This window comes from Hippoglossus hippoglossus, chromosome 7, assembly GCF_009819705.1.
Source record: "Hippoglossus hippoglossus isolate fHipHip1 chromosome 7, fHipHip1.pri, whole genome shotgun sequence".
NCBI classification, from domain to species: Eukaryota; Metazoa; Chordata; class Actinopteri; order Pleuronectiformes; family Pleuronectidae; genus Hippoglossus; species Hippoglossus hippoglossus.
The window spans coordinates 16,676,301-16,695,134 of record NC_047157.1 but is presented as its reverse complement, the minus strand read 5'-3'; the positions used below and the strand labels follow the sequence as shown (position 1 = coordinate 16,695,134).

The following is an 18,834-nucleotide window of genomic DNA, read 5'->3' as shown; positions in this document are numbered from 1 at the left end:
GCCATTGCGCAGCTGAAAAACATTTTTGGACACATGAGATGTAAACACGCACACATATACGCCTGTATCTGTGACACATATGCACGCTGCTGAACATCTGCTGAAGCCGGGGGAAAACATGGTTTGTGTGTGTGCGTCTGTGTGTACGTGCAGGCCAGCCGGAGCGGGGGTGTGTAGCCAACACCTGCTCAGGGCGAGAGAGATTGTATCCGAGTGCCACATTAAAATCACTTAACGGGATTACTTGGGATAACGCAAACCATGATAGTCATGTCAGGCAGGTGTGTTTTTGTGAATGTGTGTGTGTGTGTGTGCGTGTGCATGTACACTCACAGTTCCTGAAGCTTACTGAGTGTCCTGATGGCCACAGGGAACTCCTGCAGATCGTTGTAGTTTAAATCTCTGAGAAAGAAACGGAGATAAACAAACCATGATTATGAAGTTGAAATCCAAACCATGATGAAGGATCAATGTCACTGCAGCGCCAATCATAATGCATCAATATGTGATAGTCGGTGTGTGAGAAAGTGTGTCTGATTGCACATGTATGCCATTTCCTCTCCACTTCGAGAGGCAGCTGTAGAGTGCGAAGTCTGGATGTGACCCTTGACCTCTGCTGCTCTGACCTGATTATTTAGGTCTGTCTCTGATTAGTTTCCCAGGAAACACCGTATCAAAACAACCATTGCTATAAATTGACTGCTCGTGTTCAGGTGGCAATGAGACTTTTTTTTTTTACCGTTTTTCTTGCCTGTATGTAAATGAGCGTGTGTGCACATTTGTGCTTAAATACTTTTTAGTAGTATTTAAGTATTTAAGACATATGCCCGTCCATGTGTGCTGTCTTTTAAGACCCTCAGCCATCCAGGACAAAGGATACCTAAACGGACAAAGGCATTCTCGACTGGATTTGTTTTTATTCTTTTAAAAATAGCAAAAATTCCTTTGACGAAGTCCTGATAGGTTCATGTGTTTTTCTGTGGATGTTGTGAAATGTTAGTCTGTCTGGTTCTGCTTCTCCGTCCTGTTTGCGTATGCTGCTGCTTCGTTTTCCAGCAGTCCTCTGGATGGCTTTTCGTAGTAATGATTTTATAATACACACTAGGGGTTGGGGAGAGTGCTTGTGATGCAGATGGTCTCTCGTATTTCTCATAAGCGAGGCCGCTGTGAGAGATTAACCCCTCATACCAGCGCAATCCCCACGTCAATGACACCTGTCATCTTATCCCGCTGAATCATCTGTCTCTCCCCACCGCTGACGGCCCAAACACTTTAACACACACTATTCTGGTCTCCATCCCTCTTTTTCTCATTCTCCAGTTTCCCTTCATCCCTTTACCATGGCTCCCTCTGACTTGCACACCATTCCCTCACATTTCGCTGTAAGAATAATTGCTTAAAGTTAAGTGTTAATCTGGCCATACACTTCTGAGTGCACAGGCAGAAGTACTTTCTTAGCTGCAAACAAATGCATTTACGCACACACATGCTTATAAAAAGGAACGCAGTTTTTCTTGCACTTCAACAGGTTGTTAAGCGGCATGCCAGTAACGGTGTTTCCATTGGACCACCACGAAGACACAGTTGCGCTGTCTGAATTTCTCTGGCTTTCTTTCGCCACCTCCTTCATAAGGCCGTGTCAGTTTTCTGCGGTTTCCACATCGGTGTGTGGTTAGGATCTAGTTATCGAAGCTGCGGCACGTACGCTCAAACAACTCTCCCTTAGCCACGCTGAGCCCTGTTTGACCTCAGAGCCACTTAACAATTACCTTTCACAAAACACAGAGGAACCTATTGACATTTGTTGGAGGTAATCAAAGAGGAACTTTTCATTTGCACATTCCCGTTTATTTGATGGTTGTGATTTGGCGTACATTCAAGAACCTGCTGAAATTACCAGGACATTAATCTTTACGACTCTAGTTTAGCACTACACTTAATTATTCATTGCACTTGGTATTAATTAAGATACAACTAATTACAAGTGCTCCAATAACAACCAGCAGGAAGCTTGGTTAACTTTTTGAGGTTATATTTCAGGGAGTTGTTCATATCCATCGGGGTAACGCTAAGGTTATGTGATTATTGTAAACACTACTGTACAAAATGAATGTTGATACTTTATCATCTCAAAGCCTGCGTTGCTGTTTTGGGGAAACAGTGGAGGTACTCATTTAGGCCTATGAAATGAACTTTCGATGGTGCATGCATGTAGGAGTGTGTGTGTTTGTGGGATTGTGTGTCTTATGTGTAATTTGTAATAGTGACCTAGGTTTCTAAAAGCACATATTTGTGTATCATGTGTGTGAGATACTCACAGTGTCTCTAGACTGTGTAGACCTTCAAAACACCTCGCGCCCATGCTCTGGATCTGGTTGTTATGGAGATGGCTAGAAAACGGACACATTTTTCCTTTTTAATAAAATCTGAGTAACTTTTTGAAAAACATTTCACACACTGCAATCATCACCGCCCCGTTTTTTCAAAGTCAGCAAAACAAATCATTTATCTGGTAAGCTGAGAAACCAACAAAGGAGAGTTTCACGTAAACAACTCAAGATGCCACTTACAGTACAACAAGGGCGGAGAGATTGGTGAATGCATAATCTGGGATATATGTGATCTGGTTGAGGGCCAGCGTCATGGCCTGCAGGGCGGGCAGGGAGTCCAGGGCCGTGACGGGGATCTCTGTGAGGGAGTTGTCGTCCAACCACAGATGTCTCAGGGAGCGAACCCCTCGAAAGGTCCCGGCCGGAACCTCAGACAACAGGTTAGCATCGAGACGCCTGCGGGGTGAGAGGAACTGAGATTAGCGAGATAATCACCAAGCCTAAGTACAGTATGTTTGCTTATGTGCGTGTGTATCTGTGCTTGTGTTAGTGCTTGTGTGTTGTGGCATTGAAACACTTTGGCTTACAGGAAGGTTATTATGAGAATTACACATCCTTAATCCTCCTGCTTTCATCCTCGCTGCAGCTTCTTAGAAGGATCTCATTATGATTTATTCCCATGCTAATTAAGCCATGTCTACCGTCACTAGCACAGACATGTATGAAATGTAAGATGAGAAAAACACGGACACAAACGTGTAGGAACAATTGCGATGAGGCCTGTTTTATTCTGCTTTGCCTTATTTATCTTGTGTAAAGCCTTCTTCCCTCGGCGTCTGGGAAAATGGGAAGACAGAAGAAGGGAGGAACAGTTAAAGATGCGTCTTCAGCTGTTTCTCCTTCTTTTGCTCTTTCCATTGGAGTCTCATTGTCGCGCTCAGTCCCTGGTGTTTCCATGTCTCACACACATACACATTTCAGCTGATGACACACATGCACTTTTATCTCTTTAACCATAGAAAACCTAACAAACCTTTGTCTCCCCCCCCTCACTGTGTCTTCACCCCACAGGCAATGCGTGTGGATTGTGACACACACACCACAAGTAAATGCACACATGCATACACATGGTCCAAAGTGATGAATGATCCCCTCAGGGCAGAGTTGACAAGCTGAGACCACTTCCTCCTGCTATTCTTCTTTCTTTGGCCCTTCACACTTATTCATTAATCTCCGTTTCCTCCCTCCGGCCCCCTCTCACACTCACATTTTGTTTCTTACATCTTCATTGATGCACTCCCTGCCGCTGCAAACCCCTCTGCGTCTCACTCCTTAACTCTTGTTCATCTTTCAAACATCCCCCCTTATCAATCTTCGGCTGAGGTTCTTTGATTCCCGCGCTACAGCGTACAGCTCCTCCTCAGCCTCCTCACCCCTCAGAGGCTTCGCCAAACAAACAGCATCATCAAAGTGAAATCTGAACTTGAACTCTGAACTCTGGGCTTTTCTCCCCAGGGAAATTTTCCATCAGAGGAGGCAACTGTATACACTGGCAGAAGCTCACACACAAGCACACAGAGAAACACCCTCCCGCATACGTATATAGATTCACATGAGCGTTTGCATGCGCAACCACAAACAGCTTCGAGAAAATTTCATTTCTCCACTTCCTGATCACAGATTTTGTCCTTGTGCATCATGTGCTCTCCAACTGTGGACATTGTTTGTCCCTGACCCAAATCACAGGATGAAAGCTACGGAAGACCCTTCAACTTTCTGGTTTGTTCTCCAGGGCAAAATAATAATTGCTCCTTTGGGTGGACCTGCCAGGTCTGTAGAAGGTCCAGACAGAACGCGGAATGTTCCACAGAAGCCAATAAAGCAGCAACTATTTCCTGTCCATCACATCAAAGTCTGAGGTACAATTACAGGAGAGAGAAATAGAGGCTGAAAGAGAAAGTTCTCTTGAACGATCCAGGAGATCTGTGGACCTGCTTCCACTGGTTTAATTCTCCAGATGGCTAAAGTTTTACACAACAGGGGAACTTGGAGAAGCGCGTTTCACAACATTGATTCAAATCTATAAAAAACACAGGGTAATGTTGATTTAATGTGGCTTGTGGAACTCATCAGTCGTGATTATGCTACTTAACTTGTGGGTTGGGACCCAAAACACATCTGTCTGCTTATGATGGCACAGAACTAAACAACAGAACTCTCACTGGGTCGTTGTAATTAGCCTGTTCCAAATAGTGAGACAAAAATATTGACTCAGTTTCAGTTCTCTGCCGATAAAAGGATTCTTGTCCAAGATTAAGTCATTATTTATTAGGGTTGAAAGCCTCCTTTATACATTTATACCAATCTAAAACCCCTGTGCTGACTCAGATGCTGTCTCTCTTTCTTTTTACCTGGTGTGTTTTATATCACTGAGAGGCGCCGACAAGCTTCACTCTCCAAAGCCTTTCCAGTAATCTTTCTCTGCTGGGCTTATCATTACTGTAATGACAAGGTGCGTCTCTGTTCACAGGCTGTGTGTGTGTGTGTGTGTGTGTGTGTGTGCGTGTGTGCGTGTGTGCGCGTGCGTGTGTGTGTGTGTGTTTTCATTACTTCAGAGCATCTCTATCTGAAGAAATTAAGATGAAGACCACACATAATTGCACACATACACACACACACACACACACAGCCTAAAGACAGACATAATCATAACAGAAAATTGTTAATTAAGACACACAGATAAGTACAGCCTGAGATGCAGTGCCTGTCTGGGAGTACAGCATGTGAGTGTGTGTGTGCGCAGGCTCGGTGGCTGTATTGAGGGAGAGCAGGCCTGCTTAATACCAGGCAAGGAAACGTTGTAGGTGGTAGCGGAGTTACATGTGCACACCCCTTGTTACACCTCCAACAATTTGAGTGTGTCTGTGTGATTATTGAAATGGCTTGATGGACATTTACAGAGAATTATTAATTTGGAAAGCGGGGATTTGGAGTACGTGTGTGGTACATAGTTGGGAAGAGACGGGTGGGGGGGGGGAGGAATTACAGATGAGGTGGTCCACATGCAAACTGACACACACACACACACACACACAAATGTACACTGACCCCATGAAGACCAGATGAAACAATTAAGCCACCAAACATTCTCATTAGCCAGGGGGATAGCGGTGTGGGTGGTGGGAGAAGAACGGAGGAGAGGAGCGGAGGAGGAAGAGAGGGGGAATTGATGGAAAATGGGGTTGTTTCACAGCTCATTGGAGATGCTCTCCCCGGCCTGTAGTGTCTGCTGTTTCCCTCATGGCTTCCAGATGCTACCAGGAACTGCACTGACACACTCGGGCTGTGACTCCCACCGCCAGGCAGCACAGCGCTGAATGCAGAGCTGTTGCAGCCAGCGTTGGGGTACGGTCTGTAGTATGTCAGTGGTACTCTATACCTGCACTGCGGTTAGAACTCAGATGTGTGTGGGTGGGTGGCCAGGGGATGTTTCCTTCCCTGCTGGATGCGGTAGAGTAGCATGATTAGTGTGTGTATTTGTGCGTGTGAGTGAGAGAGACTTACAAGGACAGTAGGTTGGGCAGGTCCCATGGAGCATCATCTGGAAGACTCTCCAGCTGGTTGTTTTGCAGCATTCTGAAAGGCACATGCAGATAATTGAGTTGCAGATAAAACTGCATGTCTGTAGGCGATAGAGTGTACGTGTGTGCACCAGGGCAAGTCAGGCGGAGCAAATAATTCCATAGTGAGGGAAATCTGACACAAGAAGGAAAGGGCCAGTGAAAGCTTGAAGAGAAGCAGAGAATGAAGGATAGAGGAAAAGAAAGAGAGACGCTCCTTGGGTGGGCTGCTGATGTCATTCTCAGAAGAATGGAGCAAAAAGCAGGGAGGAAGTGGGGCGCAAACAATAGCCCTCTCTTTCCCCTCCCTCCCTCTCTTTCTCTGTCTTTCTCTCTCTTTTCTTTTATGTATTTATAGCGACCAGTCATCTGACATTATCGCGTATAGTGTTCCGGTGTGTCACTGTCAGCGGCGCCATGATCGCCTTTATCGTGGCATCGTGGTGACGCAGTCAGTCTTAAATTGTAAAACCTTTTGTCACAGCAACAGTTAAACAGTTGAGATTACAGGATATATGATAAGAGCTCTGCATCTTTTTTCTTGTTGACACAATCTTGAGCCGTCTTCTGCCATGAACCAGTCAGATTTTTAATTTCTACAATTTTTATTATGCGTTCATTTATTTGGCATGAGGTGATGGTTGAAAAGTTGGCAATACAGTCCATTCTGGATGTCTCGAGGTATAAAAAGCATATCTTTTTAATATTTATTCACATAACTCATTGTGTCACATAGAGTGTTTCACAACAGCCCTCTGTGTAAGATATGATGATTGCTTCAGTGAAGAAAAAAATGTTGCTCAGGTTCGAGAGGATCAGGGGAATGTTTCCAGTGGGATCACGATGCCATGATAAATACACCAAATTGAGTCTCTTCCTGTTTTAAAGAAATTGCCCATGGGGAGCTTCGCTGTAATGCACTCTGGGTTCATAACCTTTTACTCTGTGCGTGTGTGTGTGTGTGTGTGTATGGGCGGGGACCTTGCGGTTACCCTACACAAGGTCAGCAGTCCATTTGTTCTGACTTTAGAAATATATTGAGAAAGGAAACCAATAGCTCAGCTGCTCTGAAGACAAATGGACTGTCCAAAGCTTTCCTGGGTGTTTCTGTGTGAGGCATGAATGCTCGCAGACATGTATTATGATTTCAGGATGTGTGTGTCCATCCGCAATAATGACTTAATAGCCCAGGATTCACGGCTGCTTCAATCTTTCTGTCGTGGTGAGTTTCACAACACAAGGTGAAAGAGGATCGACTTGTGCGCCTGGTAATCCCCGCTGATTCCCTCAAATTACAAACCGCAGTTCTCTAGCTGGGTTTATTTCCTGCAGCAGGGCTCCTCAAACTGTTCTCAGCCATGCTCCAAAAGGGATTGACGTCGGTTGCCAAGGCTCCTGAAAACCTCCTTAATACTCGTGTCTTGCACCCACTGGAAGTACGACCACAACTCATTAGATGCTGCACTCACAGGTCAGAAGGTGCTATGGTTTTTATGGTTGCCTCGCACTTCTTTTTGATTTAATACTTCACAGCGGCACTAACAGCTGGTGGTTGTGGATTATAAGGCCATGAACACAATATGAGAAATGGGGTGTTAAGAGGACGGGCTTGTGTGGCTTTTTCTTTGGTTAATTTGTTTGTCACTTGCTGTAATCTCAGTGGGTGGTGTGACTGGGGGGTCCCTGCATTACACCTGTGAGTGTGTGTAATTGCAACTGAAACAGGGCTTGTTTGGGAATGAAGGAGCTGCAAGCAGGGCAGGTCTCTCCCAGCCCATAAACTTTAACTGCAGTTAATGATGCGTGGCCTGTGTGTTTTATTTTAAGGCAGGAGCACAGCTTTACCCCCCTTTCCTCCCCAAAAATGCTGGAGTGGAACAACCCACCTGGGATGATGAGGATTGAACCACCAGAGTGGGATGGGGAGGGAGAGAGAGAGAGAGAGAGAGAGAGAGAGAGAGAGAGAGAGAGAGAGAGAGAGGAGGAAGAGGTTACTTACAGAACTTTGAGGTTGTGGAGACCCTGGAGAGCGTGGCCTGAGATATACCTCAGCTGGTTCCCTGAGATACGCCTAGGAGAGAAACACGTAGATCAAAATGAGAGAGAGCAAAATATAAAAGAGGAAAATGAAATATAAGCACATGCACACACAAAAAAATTTACAAGTCTCACAAGAGAACTTTTGCCTTCTGCTTTATTCTGTGCTTTTGGATTGAGCTGTGATATGACTTCATCCTTCAGTTCTTGCTGCGGGGTTACTGTAGGGGCAGTATGCAAATAACAATATTCTATTCCATTCGGTGTGGTTGCTATTGGCCCAGAGCACACCCTGAAACATTAACCAATGCTGGGAGCTCTGATGAGTGAGTAAAGACTGAATTGAATGAGACTGAGACTGGGTCAACAAGTGCAGCGTGGACGTATGTTTGCTTGTGCGTACGTGAGTGTGTTTATGTGTGCGTGTAAGGTGTACGCTGTGTATGTGTGCGGGGGCTCATGTGTGCGCAGTTGCCAACGCTTGTGCTATTTTCCATGTCCTTGAGGTAAATTGGTCTCGTTCTGAAGGGGCCTTGAGGACAGCGAAGGGAGAAAAACCACACACGTTCACACAAGCAATCCAATCAGTTTGTTTATCAAACACAGCACCTAATGGTCATTTGTGAGTGTGTATAAGATGTCCAAATAAATAACATTCAGTCCAGCGGAGTAACTCTCAAGGTCACGAGCTGGAAGCGCAGTTTAAACACAGATTTGGTCTTCACAGCTCGAGACCACCCACTTTTATTAAACACACACACACACACACACACACACACACACACACACACACACACACACACACACACACACACACACATAGTTAAACGTTCCTCACTGGCATCCTCTTCCTCGCGCCGTCGCTCTACAGGTGACATTTGCCTGACATTTCAGCTTTATGCTAAGCAGCCTGCCTCCGGCTGAGTTTTTCCATTAGTGCCAGGATACTGAAATATTGATTGAGAGCACGGTCTGCCTTTTCCAAACCACTATCATCCAGATGGTAATGGACGAGGGCTCCCAGCAAACTCCCTCTGACATGTGATACTCATGTCAACATGTCTCAGCCTTATTACTGTGCAGTGGCAGACCACATAACCCCACCTGCGCCTGCCAAATCTCACACTCAGCCCAGTTTAGAACTCTTATAGAGCTCATAACACAAAACATAAAAACACACACACATGGATGTAGACCCACATCGGCATGCTAGAATAGAAAAATGGACTGATTGTTATCCAAGCTATTATGGTGGCTTTTAGTTATGCTGCTTGAACCACAGTCAAACAGACTTCGACTGCACCACATGATGTCTCAATATATCCTTGGAAATAAAAGATGCAGTTGACAGAGGGTTGATTTGTCATTACTGCTGCACGTTGACCTCACAAATTCTAATAGTCATTCATGGTTCAAGACTTAGATCAGACTTTTTACTCATAAAGAAACCTGTATACTCTCCATCCGTTGTCCCTCTGAGAACAATAGGTCTGCTACTTCAATACCATTTCTGTTTCTGCTATTGCACAAGGCGCTCACCAGGGAGCATTTCAATAGCTACTTTTCCAGAGGTAACAGTTTCAATAGGCCTTGCTGAGGTCCTGACACCAGTAAAATGTATCTGAGCCTCTTTCTGCAGAGACCCTAAGTGCCTTCTTTTGGTCCCTGCTCAAATGCCGTGATTGCTTACAGACACACGGAAAAAAGATATAGGTAGCACCAAAGAAAAATAAATGTCTTTTTCTATGGGGGGACGAGGAGTGCCAGTAATTTTGAGTTTTAGAAAACAAACATTGTAGTTAAGGCCATGGTATGATGTGCATGTCGTACTGCCAGCCCAGCCTTTCTCTATTAGCTGCACCATTGAAGCCAAAAGAGCATTAGAGTGGAATCATGCTCCTTTTGCAGACTTCATTTGTCAAATGGATAATTATGTCGAAAGTGAAGATGGATATTGAAAAAGGAAAGAAATGTTCAGACGTTCTTGATAGACATCAACAGAACACCGGCAGTTGCCATTGACTAAGTGTTTCCATGATATCAGTGTGTGTATTTATGTGTGTACTTGTGTGTAAATGATCGTACGTATGAGTGAATGTTCCACACTTAGCCTCCTAGTTGTTCCACATCAATCTCATTCTAATGAAAGGCGCCTTGCGCTTGTCAAACCGTGGCTCCGACTGTTTTTTCTTTCGAATTGATTTGGGGATGGTTAAAATTGTTCTTGGCCCCTGGACTAAACAGATAAAAATTCCACCTCTGCATAATTCAGCTTTATTGAAGTGATTCACAGATAAAATAATAGAAGCCAGTGCAGTTCAAACGTATATGGCAGAACAGTGGGAAGGGTTCCGCTGGTAACGAAGGTGCAGACCACCCTGCTATCCAGAGCTGATCAGTCAGGGTTTTACTGAAGCATACCGACTGTTGATTATCTTATGTATCGCCATGTCCTCTTGCCTCAAAATAATAAACAAAAAGATGGATTAAAGAGCGAGACAGCAGAAACAGCATCATATTTTGGCATGCTATCTCAGGTAGTGATAGGACATCATAGTGGCAGCAGGACCAGGATGGTTGATAGGAGTCGACGATGAATCAAAGAAGATGGAGAGAATAAACAGGTTTTAACAGAGCAGGGGCAGTTCATGTGTCGGTGTATTTGTAAGTACATATGCATGTGTGACCTTTGTCACCCTGAGTCCATCAATAGAAATTTTATCCCTCCTTCTGTTCAGAGGTCCAGCCAGCAGGTCAACCACTTAACCTGGCGTTAACCTCTGAAATTACTGGAGTAAAATATAGACTTGTTGAAACAGCACGTGTGTGTGGGTGGGTGTGTATGTGGCTGCATGTTTGTGGGAGAATAAGATACAAGCAGACAAAACCCAATGTTGGCAACACTAAAAGGGAAAGTTTTAATTGCCCTAGATAGCCCCAGATGTGTTGTGCACCTGGAGTATCAAAACAGCCAATATTGTAAGCCCTTAACCCTCACCTACGTCATTCCCCTGGCCTATCAGCAGACAATCTTATCACCAAGGGGGAAGGCAAGCAGGGCAGCACTGGCCTCCACTCACCACTTCTCTCCTCTTACATTTGGATTTCATTTGTGTGATAGTTGGATAGCACTCGCACAGGGCTGGAAAAGCCCAGGCAGAATGGTTATTCCAGAGGTGGAGGATACTGCCGAAGACGAGACAGATTTATCGCAATTTCAGACTTGAGCTGATAACAGGAGCTAGCCCCGTATTCTGCGCACACTCAGATTAGGCACACATTTTCCTGTGAGGCCACGTTAAATGCTCTGATTTGAGGACGTGAGTAGTGGCTACAAGTAATGATAAGATGAGCATGACAGAGATATCCTATACGTTTGATTATGAGGAGAGTCAAAGGGAAAAGGCGAAATGTGATCTCCGGAGGTACGAACAGCACAGACTTTGATACTGATGATGGGCGGAAAACAGTCACCTTCTTAAGTATTTATCAGGAAGGGCTTCTGGGGGGGGCTTGGTCGCTCCAAGTTTTAATCTTTGATCTTAGAGCTGAACATTTGACGAGAGGTGATGTCTCTGATATATCAGGTTGATGAGTAACCAGTCTCTGTGCCTGTTGCCTTCTCATTATTCCATGGGCACGCAGTCAGTATGTGCTCCGCCTGACTGAAACTTGCGTGCCGGTTTGTGTATTTGAATTAAGGGCCGATTCACTAATCAAAGTGCTGAATGAAGGCTTAATGAGAGGGATCTGATGTCAATAGAATAAGATTTACTTAGAATTAGAAACGGCTTGAGGGTGGGACGATTAAACTTGAATCTAATTTATCAATATTAATGCCACAGTGTATCAAAGGGAGGTTTAGCCTAGTGAGATTTGCGACCGGCTTTGTGAATAAATTTAATTACCTCATTTGAGGTTCAAAAGAATTATTGTGTTTGCACGTTGATACTAAAGAGTTGAGAACAGAGTGAAGATATGAGAGACATATGATATAATTTCAAGGGCGCTTCAGAAACGTACTCATATATGTTACTAGTAATACTATATTTCCTCTCCTTCCCATTTTGTAAAACCAGATAAAAGCTGGACTTCTTGCCATAAGCACATTTGTTTTGTAAGAAAGCAGAGATTACCCAAAAGAGGGCAAAAAAAAGTGAAAAAACTTTCAAAGGCAGCGACTGCAGCCTGGAATAGCCTGCAGTAAAATGGAGATGGGGGGATATAGAAATGAATTTGAAAGGAGGGAGATAGAGTGAGGGAGGGAGGGGCAGGCAGGGAGGTAGATCCCAACATCAAACAATTTATCACTCAACCAGTCACAACATGCTCAGCCCTTTGCCTCTCTTTGCTACCAACAAGTGCTGCAGACCCACATCAAACGCTCCATCTCAAACCAACTGGGTTTGTGTTTAGAGACAGTTTTTCTAAGTGCTATAAGTTGCTGTAATTATATTGTGTTTAGCATAACTCAACACACATGATCTTTCTCAACATTCTAGACAGGGGTGAATGTCAAGAAATGTGCTCCTCCCTGTTCTTGGAACATCATCATCGCCATCCCAGCATGTCTCCAGAAATGGTCAGCAGGGCTATAAAAATTGGCTGTGGGGCAGGAACATCCTCTTTGGAAGAGGTACAAAGCAACAGAGCATATCCATAAAAGATCAGAACATGAGAGGGACGCAGAGGAAGCGAGATTGACAGGGTTGTAAAACCCTGGGTTTTTGTGTCCGGACAAACACTGCAGGTGAAGCTGCATCCAAGACGGCCAATCCCCTTCTCCCCCAACAGATGCAAATATCAACCTTGACGTTTGGCATCGCTCTGCACAGTGGATATGATAAATATGGCACCAGTTATATTTAACTTTTACCATTTCCGATCAGCAATTCAATTATTTATAAAGATCAATAATTCTCTCACTTCAATGAGTCACAAAACTTCATTCAGCTTTGCTCTACTCTTCAGATCCAGGTTTTTACTTGGATTCAGAGTCAGCCGAATGGTGATCCAGCAAACCTTTTACATTCATCATCAGCTCATGCCTCACAGGCTGCAGCTGCAAGAATTAGCAAAGAAAACAGTGGACTGTTCAAACACCCCGTGCAGACTCTCTCTCTAACACGCACACAGAACTGCAGGGCTCAGACGTAAAAGAACCAGGTGAAGGCTGCCACACACACAATCTGTAAGCCCCCGCGAATTTCCACACACTTACACACACATTCACACCCTGAGGGTAAATCTGTGGGCAGCCTTTGTCAAACCAAGACTTAGCTGAATTCTGCTGAGTGGTCGGATCAGATATCGGTGAGGTTGACCAAAGAACGTGTTCGAAAACTTTTTTGTGATTTTTCTACCTCGTGTGTTCTTTCATCAGTGCTGAGAGCATGAAACCAATACCTCGTGCTTGGTCAAGTGCTGACCAAACTGCGTTCTGTAGCACAGAGAACATGTCAAGAAATTTGGCACATGTGGCATGAGTCAAATTCTATTTCTTGTTTGCTTATTTTGAGATCAGATATTCCCGAATTCATATCATATTTTAACAGTCTTCTGGCATCGTATTGATTATTTTGTTAAATTAAAATAAAAGAATTGTGACTGTTTTAGCGTTTAGTGTCTTGGCACCTAAATGAAAACCTTTCCAATGATCACACGTAGAGCCTACTTAATGCTATAAGCAAGGAAAACATATATCTTTGCTTCTTTCATTTTCTCCAACCTTGTCCTGAAGTTCTCCTATAGTGTGTGTTTGTCTTGGCAAGCGCTTGTGTCTACGTGTCTATTGCTCCCGCGGAGCTGTCCAGCAGAAACAAAGTCAAGGAGGGCAAGAAATCATCAGCTTGGATGCTCTGCACAGATCCCACTCTCTAAAAACTTTAAGGAGCATATATATTTACTCTCTGGGTGAATATCAGGTTCCCTTTGCCTCCCTCTCGGATACAGACATCCCAAGATATACTATCACATTGCTGCAGGCAGCTTCTTGGTGGGAGAGATCAGACGCAGGCCAGCGCCATCAATTCCCATCACTGACGTCTGCACATGTCAGCGGCGAGGGGAAGGACTTTTTCTTGTCATTAGTGAGTTGTGGCCATGGAGGTTTATTAATCGAACTCAAGCTGATTGATTTTGTACTTACAGTTCTGATAGCAGGTGCAGTCGGTGGAAGGCTCTGGGCTGGATCTCGCTGATGTTATTCATGCTCAGATCCCTGGAGAGAGAAATCAGTGTCAACGTATCAATCAATGTGCAACTTATCAATGTTCCTTGAAGGTGCTCGGAACATGTAAAATTGCAGATGTTTAAATGCTTTTCACGTGGCGATCAATCATCGAGAGTGGGAGTAGTACACAGAGAGAGGTTAGAGGGTTAGGTAGAGAGGTTGGAGTACGAAAAGGGAGGAGAAGGAGATGTAGAGGAGAATTTTCCCCAATGAATCATTGTTGGGCAGCTGTAATTTCCTCCTCATCCCAGCGACTCTTTCTCTTTTCCAGATGTCTCATTCTACCTACTCTTAGATCTGACCCCTCAGTCTCCCTCTATATCTCTCTTCCTCTCCGTCTCTCTCTCTCCTCTGTTTTTTTCTCCCCCAGGTTCCTCAGGAGACCACCTCCTTTCCCCTTTGTTCAGAGCTGAAACGTAGACACACTCCATTTCTCTCCGTCTCTCTGACACACACTCCTGACGTGAGAGGGTGTGTTGGGGGGTGAGTGTTGACGCAGCTGTGTTGCGGTCAGAGAGGGTGAGGTGCAGGATGCTCGCATACATGCATGCATGCACACACATGCACACTTTCAACGCACGCATAACCTACAAGGACATCTTATGTGTCAGCCTCTGGTAGAAAACATATATAACCTTATGGCCCCAGTCATGTAAGGTCATCGCTTTGATAAACACAATGAAAGCAAGGAGGTGTTACGTCACCCCTTCTTTGCTTTCACGGCCCTTGGGGTCTCGCATGAGTCTTTAGGAGTGAGGCTTGTATGTGCGTGAGTGTCTGCATGTGTGTGTGCGTGTATGACACTAACCATTGCTCATAAAGCCAGACCACCGGGCTAGCAAGTGTAAACTGTGCTCTCAGAAGCCCTTCGCAGTTGGGAGTTTTGACACACTGGCTGTTTGTTTGTCAAGGCAGCCAAGCTGACGGGGGGCTGGATGGATCTATCTTCAGGCGGGATCTATATTCAGCTTCAGGGGAGGATGTGGAAAAAACCCACAGCAACACTCCGTTCAAAAATGTGCGTAATTGAGTTTAACTGGTGCGGCAACACTGTGTTACCTTGTCAGAGGTGACGTTTGACATCAGGCTCTGGGATGTGGTGAGAGGAGGTGTGTTCTCCACATGTGATGAGCTTGCAATCTTTACCGTGCCCTTTTCCCATGAGGTTTCAGATAATGATGCAGTCTTTTTACAGCCTCTGCTGACTTTGAATATTTTCCTTATGAAAGCATAATAATGGCATGTTAGTTTCCTTGCATGGGAATTTCCTGTTTCGGATGCCCCCCTCCTGGGAGGTCTGACTGCGGAGGAAGTGGTTCAAGGTGTAATTCAAGGACAGATATATGTAGAGGGCGGATGTTTTCAATCAGTGTTGAAGCAAAATGATTTAACAGAACAAGGGAAGTGAATTATTCTTCAAATTCCATTACTCCAATCACCTTTACTGACCTAAACTTTGATTGGCTGGTCCCTGTACCTCTGCTGGGGCACCACGGGGACAGGGGTGACATAATACACACTCACGCCAACTGTGGAAAATAGTTTTGATGAGCTTGTGCAAGGAATATGCTGTAAAAATGTAGCAACGGGCAAATAAAAGAGGAGAAGAGGGGGATTACAAGTCAAAGTAAACTATGCCAGTGGTAAATGGTATAAATCTAAGGTCTATAACCAATGTCATGTAATTCAATGTACTTTTCTTAAGAAATTCTAAATATAAAAATTTATAGCAAATCAACATATAATATAGAATGTATTACTTTTCATTAGTGACGAACCCAAACACCATTGCTGATGTGGGATGCTATCCTGGGACCTCATGTCAAGCTCTCCACTAAAGCACTGTGGTGATGTCATGTAAATTATACGCTTCATGTCTGTCCCAATTTTGGCACAGTCCGCTCAGGCTCCAGGCCGAGATTTGGGAATACATACAAGTGTGATGCACTACTGCTTGATTAAAGTCAGAGGTAAATATAAGTGATAACAAAGTTGCCATGGAAATGACATCGCGAGCAGTAACAGCAAACAAATTGACATAATCAAGACTGGGTGACATCACGTATGGCACAGGAAATACACGACCACATGCAAACCTTAATCCTGTGCATTTTATGAGTTTGCTACTGAGAAAAATATTTATTGGAACATTCACGAGTTGATCATTAAACGATAGTAACGCACGCACACACACCCACACATGCAGGCAGGCACACACACGCAGCCACGCAGGAACACACACACACACACACACACACACACACACACACACACACACACACACACACACACACACACACACACACACACACACAAAAACCCAAATCTTCTTGGGATGCGCCCATGGATGGAGACAACTCTCCATTATCTGGTCCTGATTAAAGAAGCCATAAACAAACGTTGTGTGAAGTCCATAACAGCGGCCTCACTCAGACAGAATAAACACGCAGCAATGGAGAGAGAAAATGTTTAAAAATAAAGACACACAGTGGTGAGTCATGGGGAAAGGTTGAATGCAGCTCAGCTCGGCTGTGCTCTCCAACCAACTCATTGGGAACCCGGGGAGAGAGAGAGAGACGTATCTGCTGCGCAGGCCAAGGCCTCCGCTGACAACTTGACGTATCGTTGGAAGGCTCTGCACTATGGCTTGTTTTTAAAATCAAATAACAGCTGTGGCTTTTTTAAACCATGATAATTATGATTGATGACTACCACATGTGCATTGTGTCGGCTGGCGCTGTGACGTGCAGATATTTTCAACGCAAATAAACGGCCACAAAAGAAATGGGAAAGGGAGCGTTTAAAGATTTTGCAGGCTGCTCGGCGCATGGGAGTTTCACAATTACAATCAGGGTTTTTCTGCGTCCCCGTTTTATGGGCATGAGTGTGTGTCCTGTGAGCGAGAGGGAGACTGAGTGCCAGTGTGTGTGAGTGTGTCAGTATCTGTGTCCGTGTGTGCAGTCCAATATTTCTTTCCATTTATAGGTGGCTGCGGTGTGTGTGGTAAGATGTCTGTCGCTCATTTTCACACCCCTATTGTTTTCCAGTGAGCCTGCAGATGTGGTGGGCACAGTCCCTGGTTGCGCTTTCACCACATCACACACGGACTCTGCCGGGTGCATGGAAACAGATTGCTCTGCGGTTCTGTGTGTGTGTGTGTGTGTGCACGTGTGTGTGAGGGACAGAAGCAAAGGTCATGTGGTTTGTTCTCTTTATTTTTCATGTGAGTATTCGGAGGGGAACTGTCCTGCCCTATCTTGGCCGTTGCGGCGTCAAGAAAGGAGCCTGATATTGCTCGCAGAACAACACATCTCTCAACCGACAGAGGCACACAGGCCATCTCCTCCCCTCAGATCTCCATCTCCCGTTGAATGACGAACTAAAGACTCCAGAGCAGCAATAGGAGCAGGAGATGCAGACACGGAGACCCATGTTCATCCCTCAACAAACACACTCACAAATGTGCCTCTCAACTGATCTTTTTATCCCCCTTTGCTCTGAATCTGCACAATGAGTGTCAAAGCCCCCAGTGATCTCTCTGGTTCCCTGGAGAGGAATTAGATTTTCATGTGCTCGCATGTAATTTGTGCATTTGAGCACAGTAGCTTGGGTGAAATTGATGCCAATATTTATGCAAACGCAGGAGAAAAAAAAATTTCTGTAGCAGATACACAACGTGGTCTGACAGATCTTTGTCCTTCCTCTCCAAAGTGTGTGCACGAGTGTGTGCGTTTGAGTGTAAGAGAAGAGGGTTTGGCATGGGAAGAAAGGTAAAACACTGGATATTAGACCGCTTTATGCTGTGATGAATAGAGTAAGTATGGCAAGGAGCCTGTCTTAAGGGGGGAACAGAAGCATGAAGAAGCAGAGGTACAAGTCCATTCATCAGCCGTGGCCCTTTTCTCTCCCTCTCTCTTATGCCACTCTATCGCCGACACTCACGCTTTCTCCCCATCTGTGTTTCAAATTTCAACTGGAGCGTGGAGTTACACAGTCCAGTAGTTACAATAATGTGATTCATCATATTTCCTCTTCGCCGTCAACAGAACTACTGAAGTATGTTATCGCTCCTGTGATCAAAGCCAGTGTGTGTGTGTGTGGGTGTGAATGTGCCCTCAGCTCCATTGTAGCCGATTTCAAACTGGAAGCGTTTCTGACAAGAGCTGGTGATTTAGCGCAGCAAAACAACTGGCCACATCATATGAAAAACACCCTTGTTTATGTTCACAGACACACACACACCCACGCAACATCCACCGGGACCCATACACACTCCAGGCCCCCGGGTGGCTTTTGTGAGGTGGATGATATAGACCACCCTGGTGAGTGAATACACCCTCAGACTGATGTGATCATCAGTCAGGTGTGTTTCTAGCATCGGCGCAGAAATGTGTCAGCGAGACAAAGCGGAGACAGGAGCAGCAGGAGGAGAGATGGTTTGATCCATTTCACTTCGGAGAATTCTGTTGACTTGAAGTAAAAAATATGGAAAAGTTTCTGGCATGTTGTTCAAGCATGAAATTGCATGCAGGTACCATACATAACAATGCAGGCGAAAGCATGTAAACAAACAGGCTTACATTGTTGCCCTTGAGAGGGATGTTTTTCATAACTG

General features: G+C 44.8%; 1 protein-coding gene across 1 annotated transcript in view; it reads right to left on the bottom strand.

Moving 5' to 3' along the window:
* The window catches only part of LOC117764001 (leucine-rich repeat-containing G-protein coupled receptor 6), a 37,767-nt gene that overhangs the window by 7,156 nt on the left and 11,777 nt on the right, over positions 1-18,834 (bottom strand). The window contains exons 2-7 of the mRNA XM_034589385.1: positions 14,136-14,207; positions 7,950-8,021; positions 5,895-5,966; positions 2,571-2,786; positions 2,319-2,390; positions 334-402 (exon numbers count right to left, since the gene is read on the bottom strand). Coding sequence (XP_034445276.1) covers positions 334-402; positions 2,319-2,390; positions 2,571-2,786; positions 5,895-5,966; positions 7,950-8,021; positions 14,136-14,207 — 573 coding nt within the window. The remainder of the gene's footprint in view (positions 1-333; positions 403-2,318; positions 2,391-2,570; positions 2,787-5,894; positions 5,967-7,949; positions 8,022-14,135; positions 14,208-18,834) is intronic.